The 9,905-nt window shown below is 40.2% G+C and overlaps 2 protein-coding genes across 3 annotated transcripts in view; both read left to right on the forward strand.

Moving 5' to 3' along the window:
* Nucleotides 1-1,543: 1,543 nt before the first annotated feature.
* LOC113046175 (interferon-inducible GTPase 5-like) lies at nucleotides 1,544-3,431 on the forward strand. The gene is made up of 2 exons (XM_026207099.1): nucleotides 1,544-2,447; nucleotides 2,571-3,431. Exons 1-2 carry the CDS (start codon nucleotides 1,886-1,888, stop codon nucleotides 3,197-3,199), a joined length of 1,191 nt encoding a protein of 396 aa, XP_026062884.1. The 5' UTR covers nucleotides 1,544-1,885; the 3' UTR covers nucleotides 3,200-3,431.
* Nucleotides 3,432-8,813: 5,382 nt separating this feature from the next.
* LOC113046188 (gastrula zinc finger protein XlCGF49.1) overlaps nucleotides 8,814-9,905 on the forward strand; it is a 2,355-nt gene continuing 1,263 nt past the window's right edge. For both annotated transcript variants that reach the window (XM_026207127.1, XM_026207126.1), the window contains exons 1-2: nucleotides 8,814-8,875; nucleotides 9,101-9,204. In XM_026207127.1, the coding sequence (XP_026062912.1) occupies nucleotides 9,132-9,204 (73 nt within the window). In that variant the 5' untranslated portion in view covers nucleotides 8,814-8,875; nucleotides 9,101-9,131. The remainder of the gene's footprint in view (nucleotides 8,876-9,100; nucleotides 9,205-9,905) is intronic.

Below are 9,905 nucleotides of genomic sequence, written 5' to 3' on the forward strand. Positions count from 1 at the left end.
CCATTGAAACCAATGGAGTTACGATCAATTTAGCCTTATGATGCTTTTGGGAAAGGCAGCCCAGGACATTAAGTCTTAGATAAAATTGGCCAGAGAAAGGGACTTCTGACATGTAGTGTAGGCTTATCCTATAGATCCCTTACAGTCAGTCACTCTCGACATCACGTCGGTGACCGACAAATTGGGATATCAAGTGGGATGTGCAATTCAGGCTGCACTACCCCCTGTCGTCTTGCAAGCAGCCAATTCCCCTGTGCGCCTCAGCATTAAAAGATAATTTCCTAAAGCGGTAATTTCTCTAAAAGAGCTGCACGAGTGCGTCTTTGTAAAGACGACGGATTGTCCTTATAAGGATGCCATTTCACCCGTGCATTTCTGGGTGCGGTCGTTACGTGGCAATGGGTGATGGTCATCTGGATGATCCGGAGATGACAGCTATGTTTTCCCGGGCTGCCGAGAGGGTAGGGCTTGAGTGGAAATCTCCACCATGTCCCGTACCCATACAGCTTCATGAAAGTCGTGGAGGCGGCTCTTGTTCCCTCCCACTTTAGCCTGTTGGTCCTTTAGGTCATCTGGGAAAAGAGCAAACTCTCCCTGACACAGAGGATCTCTTTTCTCGGTATGGAGTTGGATTCAATCAAACAGACAGCGTGCCTCATAGAGGAATGTGCATGGTCAGTGCTAGCCTGCTTGAATACGTTCAAGGGCAGGACAGCAGTCCCATTGAAACTTTTTCAGCGGCTCCTGGGGCATATGGTGAACTCAGCAGCACTTACACCGCTTGGCCTGTTACATATGAGACTGCTCCAGCAGAATCATGAGGTGCTCCTCGCAACAGCCCCACCTTGGTCCATTCCTCTGAAGAAGGATCTACTGACTCAGAGACGGGGCAACGTTTGGCCCCCTCATCCAGTCCTTTGGAAACTCCATATCTGGTCCCTGGACGGGACCCGGAGGTTCTAGGTGACCTGACTCCAGTACTAAAATCACTACAGAAGGGCCCATTCGAGCCTTTGAATTCAGTTGAGTTCAATTTTCTTTCATTGAAAACTCTGCTCCAGCTTGTGCTGGCCTCCATCAAGAGGGTAGGGGACCTGCACGCATTTTCGGTCAACAATTCGTGCCTACAGTTTTGGCCGTCTGACTCCCAGGTAATCCCGAGGCCCCAGCCTGGCTATGTGCTAAGGTTCCCACAGCATCCTTCAAAGACCAAGTAGTGGACTTGCAAGTGCAGCCCCTGGAGGAGGCAGACCCAGCCCTGGCTTTGATCTGTCCTGTCCGAGCATTGTGATGCTACGTAGACCAGACACAAAGCTTCAGGACCTCAGACCAGCTCTTTGTCTGTTACAAAGGCTGGCAGAAGGGGAGTGCCGACTCTAAGCAGAGTGTCCTGGCTCGTGGTACCTCACTGGGCGCCCCTTAACACGTTCGCTAGGTTCTATAGCCTTCGTGTAGAGCCGGTATCCTCCAGTGTTCTCACCTCAAACGGGTAGTGGCACTGAGAGGCCCCGGTTAGTGTCGGCTTGCTTAAAATGCTCCAGATTGTCCGTACTGTAGACCCTGTTGAGATCCTCCATCACCCTAGGCAGCTGGACGCGGTGGAACATCCAGCGCCAGGCCTTCAAGATGAATCGGTGAGAACCGTGGAAGGCTAGGTTCTGTATTGATACTTAAGCAGTACTCATATTTGTATAGTCCATGGTTTAGCCTTGGAGCCCGTGTTTCCCTGGCAGACCTCTGCCTTCCCAAGAGGGTTTTATTCACCTCAAATTTCTCCATATACACCTAAATGGATGCTATATGTGTATACGTATTTTCAAGATTTTCTTTTTTATAACCCTGTTGAAATTGACATGGTTTTGTATTTATTTTTTCTAAAAAAGCTATGATGGATGATTTCTATATGATAACTCAGAAGGACCTGGAAGATATTAAAGAATCCATATCTACTCAGGATCTCCCAACTGCGGTAAACACGATCAAGGAATTCCTTGAAAAACCGTATCATGTAGAACTTAACGTTGGTGTGACGGGGGAGTCTGGTTCTGGAAAGTCCACGTTTGTCAATGCATTCAGGGGTTTAGGGGATGAAGAAGACGGCTCTGCTCAAACTGGCCCTGTAGAAACCACTATGGAGCCTGAAGCTTATCTTCACCCAAAATACAAAAATGTGAAAGTGTGGGATCTTCCTGGCATTGGAACACCAAACTTCAAAGCCGATGAGTACCTTAAACTGGTTGAGTTTGAACGCTATGATTTTTTCATCATCATTGGTTCAGATCGGTTCAGAGAATGCCACACTCAGCTGGCCAAAGAGATCATGAAAATGGAGAAAACCTTTTATTTTGTTCGTTCCAAGATTGACTCAAGCATTGAAGCTGAGAAGAGGAAGAAGAGTTTTGACCAGAAAAAGACACTGGATACTATTCGAAAGTACTGTGAAAATGGTTGGTTTTTCAATTCACAGACAATTTTTTTATTAGATACAGTAATTATAATAAAATATATAATAGTTTGTTATAAAATACTTAATTACTTTTTTAATGTTGCCATATCCTGTTTTTGTCTAGGTCTGAGAAAGATCGGTATAGAGGATCCTATTGTGTTCCTGATCTCTAACTTTGAGCTCGGCAACTATGATTTAAACCTGCTGCAGGAGAGAATGGAGCAAGAGCTTCCACAGCATAAGAGACGTGTGCTGATGTTGGCTTTGCCGAATATCACACTAGAGATCAATGAGAAAAAGAAGAAAGCTCTAGAGGAAAACATTGGAAAAGTTGCCTTACTCTCTGCTTTGGTGGCTACAGTCCCTGTTCCTGGTCTTTCAGTTGCTGTGGATTTAGCTATTGTAACCAGGGAGATAGAAACATACTACACAGTCTTTGGTCTGGATAATCCTTCCCTGCAGAAGCTCTGTGAAAGATCTGGAAAGACCATTGAGGAATTCAAAAGTCTTATGAAATCGCCACTGAGTGGTGGGATAAATCCAGCTTCAATATTATCCTTAGCAGGTGCTGCATCTCTGGTTGTGGCTGAAAACACAGTTGAGTATGCTGTGAGTCTCGTACCTCTTCTTGGCAGTCTGGTGGCAGGAGGAATGTCCTATATGACAGTCTCAACAATGCTGAAGAGAGCTCTGAATGACATAGCAGAAGATGCCAGAAACGTGCTAATGGCTTCATTGCAGACTGAAGTGTAAACACAGATTGTGACATGGAAATATGTGTATTCAAGTAGCAGTTGCTTTGATTCAAGCATATAGCAAATTTCTGTTAGTTCACTAAATATGATCTTTCATTTCTTTTTACTTGGCTCTTTTGTTTCATTTCTTTAACTGAAATTTACTTTCCCACTTTGGAGAAAGAAATGCGGCATCATAATCTCTGTTGCTATACTCGTGATACATTACAATAATAAAATAAATAAACATTTATCACTTTGGGATGAGTGTTGTATTCAGTTCTTTTCTTGATATGATAAAAAATATAACTAAAGTATGTTAGCTGATTGCCTTAAATGTCCATAGCATCAGTTTATACTGCTGTTAACACTTTCTCTGACCAGTGGATGCAATGAAACCAGTTTTCCAATTTGGTGGCATTCAATATATACCCCATATACTTCAAACAACTGCAGTCAAAACTGGTAACATACAACAAAACATAACAAAGAAGAGTGTTGCACAGTTGGTGTAAACAAAGATTTAAAGGAACATATATGCCTACATTTACAGTAATTTACAAGGGCGGTAGTGTATAATAGCAGAGAGTAAACCTACTGCATTTGAAATAATTAAAGCTACTGTATTTTAAGTTATTTCATTTGGTGAGGGGAACATAGCCTCCATTGTAAAAATAGTGTTTGAATATGTTGACAACTGTATTTTTAAAAATGGATTTTGCACGAGTCAGTGCCGTAAACTGTTAGGGCACGGTGTTAGGCTACGTTTACATGACAATGATGCAGTCAATATACTGAACGTTTTTTGTATACACTACAACATTTTCAAAAAGATTTGCATTGACACATATCTGAGAAAATCACCGTATGATCCCAGGTGTCAGATTGACACATCTGACTTCCTGTTTCCTTGATGTTTATGAACCCAGGTGTCGAATTGAAAACCTCTGAACTCTCGTTCCTTGATGTTTTATGGCAGTGGCCATTTGCGATCAGTGGTTGCTCAGGTTGCTCAACAGATCAAAACGGTGAACAATTATCTGAGGCAGCAACTATCTAATCCATCCAGGCTTCTGAAAAAAGTGTTATGTCTGGACATGTTCTTTTTAAACCTTAAGAGTTGCAGCACATTTTCCACTCATGATTCATATGAAGAAGCAGTAAATAAGTTTAAGAAATAAAACAAGAAAGTTCTAAGAGAGCTTACATGAGCTAAAGTGGGATCCATGCAGTCCAGTTGTCTATCTGTGAATGAAGGTGTTCCCAGACCTGCGTGTGTATCCCACTGTGTGCTGACTGTGTTGTTGTGTATTTGGTTTGCAATGTGTTTCCCTGACTGGCAGTATCAAACATGTATGGAAAAGTTAGTCAGGATGTGACTTTCACATGAATGTCCAGACTAGTCTAAAATATTCTAAAATATTCTTTGATATTTTCATCAAATGTCTCCTTCCTGATTTTCGGGGCCTGTACAACAGTGTTTCTGCCGACACCTCATCATGGTCTGATCTATAGTCTGTATGTAAATGTCTCTTATCTTCTGAGCAGGAAGGTGCCAGGGCGTCTACCTTTTAGTGGTGGAAGATAGTTATCTCAAATCACACATTCACATCAGAGAAGGAGAGAGGCTTTCTCTTATGTGTTCAAAGATAAAACTCTCTTTGGCCAAGTGTGGAACATCATAGTTCTCAAATGTGTTTGCATTACATCTAACTAATATGACTGAAGTTGAGAAACAAAGATGTTTAGCACATGCACACATTGAACATGTTCATGTAAAACAGCAAGACTTTATTTTGTGTTGATCCTTCATGTGATCGGACTTTGTGAAGTTGCACTAAAAGAAATATCTCAAAGAGAAAGACTGTTACTAAATTTCTTAATTTTCATTTATTCCTATTATGATGACAGCTCACAAAGAGGAGACTTCATATACAAACTTACACAGCCCAACCAACTAACAACAAACTGAATGACCATCTAAAACATTGACAATAAGCCAAAATCTAGGGGTATATGAAAAAAGGTGTTTAACACCTCGGATAAATAATTTTAAACGTAGATCTGTCAAATGATAAAAGTTCAGTCATACATTTAAAAAGTTTTCTGAAGTAAAAAATTGTCTATCATAAACACATCCAAAGAGTTTTCAGTTCATATGAGAAAAACATTTGGCTAAAAACAATTCTGTTCATGAGGTTATTCGAAAAATGACGGAATAAAACCAGTTTAATTTGAAGGCAATAAACAGTATGTCTTAATTAAGTGACACACAATGTGTTTAACCTTTTATACGTTTAAAATTTGTGAGTGTAATTATTTTACTGAGATGCTTTAAGTGAAATGTATATTTGTACTTTACATCTGTAATGTTGTTTAATGAATTTCAGAAATTGCCCATATTTTCCTGTGAGGTAGGTTTAGGTTCTGAACTGGGTGTATGGTGATAGTAGTTTAATTACAGTATAGTTTAAAACCATTATGTCTATGAAGAGTAATGGTCTTCTCAAATGCTTTGATTTTTTTGTCTAAGCCATAAGCATTTAGCCCATAGATCAGATAAACATGTGTCTTTCAACCTAAAACAAAGTACAACCCCCACACATGACGCTGTTTTATCTTCCACCACTAAAAGATAGACACCTTCCTGCTCAGAAGGTAAGAGACATTTACATACAGACTATAGATCAGACCATGATGAGGTGTCGGCAGAAACACTGTTGTACAGGCCCCGAAAGTCAGGAAGGAGACATTTGAAGAAAAGATGAAAGAATAATTTAGAAGATTTTAGACTAGTCTGGACATTCATGTGAAAGTCACATCCTGACTAACTTTTCCATACATGTTTGATACTGCCAGTCAGGGAAACACATTGCAAACCAAATACACAACAACACAGTCAGCACACAGTGGGATACACACGCAGGTCTGGGAACACCTTCATTCACAGATAGACAACTGGACTGCATGAATGAACAAATACAGCCTTTTGCAAATAAACACAAGCTGCTTTGCAAAGAAAAACTCAACATTCAAACAAATGCAAAGTGATTTGCAAATGAAGTCATTTGAGAAACTGGTGCTGGCCCACCTGAAGGACATCACTGGACCCTTGCTGGATCCTCTTCAGTTTGCCTACAGAGCAAACAGGTCTGTGGACGATGCAGTAAACATTGGACTGCATTATGTTCTGCAACACCTAGACAGACCGGGGACTTATGTGAGGATCCTGTTTGTGGACTTCAGCTCGGCTCTTCAAACCGATCATCCCAAACCTCCTCCTGCCCAAACTAAATCAGCTCTCCGTGCCCACCTCCATCTGTCAGTGGATCAACAGCTTCCTGACAGACAGGCAGCAGCTAGTGAGGTTGGGAAAATACACATCTAGCACCCGTACAATCAGCACCGGAGCTCCCCAGGGCTGCGTTCTCTCCCCACTGCTCTTCTCCCTGTACACTAATGATTGCACATCTAAGGACCCCTCTGTCAAGCTCCTGAAGTTTGCAGACGACACCACACTCATTGGCCTCATTCAGGACGGTGACGAGTCTGCTTACAGACAGGAGGTAAAAGAGCTGGCTGTCTGGTGCACTCTCAACAACCTGGAGCTTAACACGCTCAAAACAGTGGAGATGATCGTGGACTTCAGGAGAAACCCCCCTGCTCTCCCCCCACTCACCATCATGAACAACACTGTGACCGCAGTGGAGTCATTCAGGTTCCTGGGCACCACTATCTCTCAGGACCTGAAGTGGGACATTCACATTGACTCCATTGTGAAAAAGGCCCAGCAGAGGTTGTACTTCCTTCGCCAGCTGAGGAAGTTTAACCTGTCACAGGAGCTGCTGAAACAGTTCTACTCCACCATCATTGAATCCATCCTCTCCACTTCAGTAACTGTCTGGTTCAGCTCAGCTTCTAAATCTGACCTCAGAAGACTACAGAGGGTAGTCCGGACTGCTGAGCGAATCATTGGTACAACCCTCCCTTCTATTCAAGAACTGTACTTATCCAGAGTGAGAAAAAGGGCTGTCAAAATCACTCTGGACCCCTCACATCCAGCACACTCCCTCTTTGAACTGTGTCCATCTGGTCGACGCTACAGAGCACTGAGCACCAGAACGACCAGACACAGGACCAGTTTCTTCCCTCAGGCAATCCATCTTATGAACAGCTGATAATAACGGCGAACACACTACACTTTATATTTATATACACATACACTATTTATCTAACACACATACTTAGTGTACACTTAAATTCTGCACATATATACATGTACATACATAACTGCCTATTGTAATATACCTGCCTACAATTGTCAATTTGTATATTGTCATCCCTTACCTACTTATTTGTATTTTTAGTATTTTATTGTGTTTTATGTTCTGTCACTGTCATTATGTTGTACTGCGGAGCTTCTATCACGAAAACAAATTCCTCGTATGTGTGAACATACCTGGCAATAAAGCTCATTCTGATTCTGGAATACAAAACCCCACTTGAGTATTACAGTGTGATACAAGATATTGTTATACCCCAGCATTGTTTTGAATGTTGAATAATTGTATCAACATATGTGGCCTATATATTCTATATCTGGCGATCCAACAGAGGATAAGAGGTATGGAGAATGGATCAGGTTTTATAAGGAAAGAGTGCCTAGTTAAGTGTTTAGCCATTAAGTCTCTACTGTTTTTTTTTTTAACTAAGTCATAATGTTAACAACTTTATGAGATTTTCACTGACATTGTAGTATAGAGATGCTTTGTGAAAACAAATAAATAGTAAGACAGTTTCAGCTGTCCCCCACTCATATTGGTCTGCAGTATTCCCTGGAGAAGTAATGAGGTGTTTCGAGTCTCGGGAGACTAGCGTAAACTGACCAACAGCACCAACTGCTGTTTGTTGTTTTTGGAAAAGAAAGTTGCTCAATTGCATTTATGAGAAAATCAAGCCAAGTTTCCTCATAAAAGGCCAAAAGAGTCTCAGAATTGTAACACACCATATTAACATACCTGTCCATATTGTCCATACCTCTGCATGTTCTTTCAAACAGAGTTTTGTATTTGCAAATCACTTTGCATTTGTTTGAACGGTGAGTTTTTCTTTGCAAAGCAGAATGTGTTTATTTGCAAAACACTGATTTTGTTTCATGAATATTGGCACAAAGTTTGCTCCATAAGTGACCTTTATCAACAGTGACACTTACCAAATAAGGCTGATTGTTTTATTAATTCTATCAAAGACAAAGCATGAGACAATTGACTTGTTTCTCTGCAAATGCACTCATCGGTGTTATTTTATTTTGAGCTAATCTAATGTTTGGTTCCTGGATTACTGGATTACTACAGTGCAGAATCTTGCCATACAAACATAATGTTTTTTTTTTTGTTTGTTTTTTTTTTAATCCTAGATTATAGATTCTTCTAGATTTTTTTTTATTTTTACAATGTACAACATTCATGCTAATAATACGGTTTATAATTCATTTTTGTAAACCACACTGACTGTGAAGAGAACTCGATCAGTATGTAAGAATGTGATACTGAACACGCCAAGAAGAAGAAGAAAGGACCTTATTTTTATTGTTTTATTTGTATATCTTGGGACTTTTATTCTGGTTCTCTGAACGGCGGTTGCGCGTGACGTCATCAGCACTGCGCCCGTCTTCTCCTGTGTCAACTGGATAAAGGTCTGTGTTTTTCATCATTTTAGCTGTGTAAAACAACTGTAAACGTTCAGTTTTCTCTACGCTTTTTACTCTAAAAACATAAAAACACAACTGAAAGCGTGTGCCGTTACTGATGTGAAATGAATGTTGGCTGTTATTGACAGCTCATAGATCTGAGGTAAAAGACGCGATCATTGATGTGATCTCAGAGTGATTTTCCTGATGAAATCATCTTCTCGATTCCAGACGAACAGCAAAAGCCCGAGGTTTGTCGAAGATGGAGTTTGTGAAGGTGGAGCTGACGGATCTGGAGTCGATCCGAGTCAAAGAAGAGAGCGAGGATCAAACAGGTTTCCATCACATCTGATCATCGTTATTCGACTGTCTGTCTGTCTGTGTAACTAACTGTGAACGGTTTTAGAACAGTAAGATTTGATAAAGAAGTCTCTTCTGCTCACCAAGCCTGCATTTATTCATCCCAAACTACAGCAAAAACATAAACAAAACATTTACATATTTTTACTATTCAATTCAACTGTGTTCAGTGTGAATCTGTGTTAAAGTGTAATGTATTTCTGTGATGCTCCGCTGTATTTCCAGCATCATTCCTCCAGTCTTCAGTGTCACATGATCTTCAGAAATCAGAATAATATGATGATTTACTGTTCAAGAAACATGAAGATTATTATCAATGTTGAAAACAGCCGAGTAGGATTTTTTCAGGTTTCTTTGATGAATACAAAGTTCAGAAGAACAGCATTTTCTGAAATAGAAATCTTTTGCAACATTATAAATGTCTTTATCATCGTGTTTGATAAATTTAAATCATCCTTGGTAAATAAAATTTATTAATTCATTACTTATAATCAAAATAGAATATATAGAGACTGACTCCAAGCTTTTGAATGCAATGTTTTGAATTCGGATGCATAAATGTTACAAAGCTTTCTATTTCAGATAAATTGGTATCTTTGGATCTTTCTATTCATCAAAGATTCCGAAAAAAAGGTACCGTTTTAAATATGGATAATATTAATAATAATAATTTTGC

This window comes from Carassius auratus, chromosome 27 (genome assembly GCF_003368295.1).
Source record: "Carassius auratus strain Wakin chromosome 27, ASM336829v1, whole genome shotgun sequence".
In the NCBI taxonomy this organism is placed as follows: domain Eukaryota; kingdom Metazoa; phylum Chordata; class Actinopteri; order Cypriniformes; family Cyprinidae; genus Carassius; species Carassius auratus.

Coding starts and splice junctions, on each gene's coding strand:
- LOC113046175 (XM_026207099.1), top strand. CDS start 1,886: ATGATGGATGATTTCTATATGATAACTCAGAAGGACCTGGAAGATATT. Junction 2,448..2,570: donor TCGAAAGTACTGTGAAAATG/GTTGGTTTTTCA, acceptor GTTTTTGTCTAG/GTCTGAGAAAGATCGGTATA.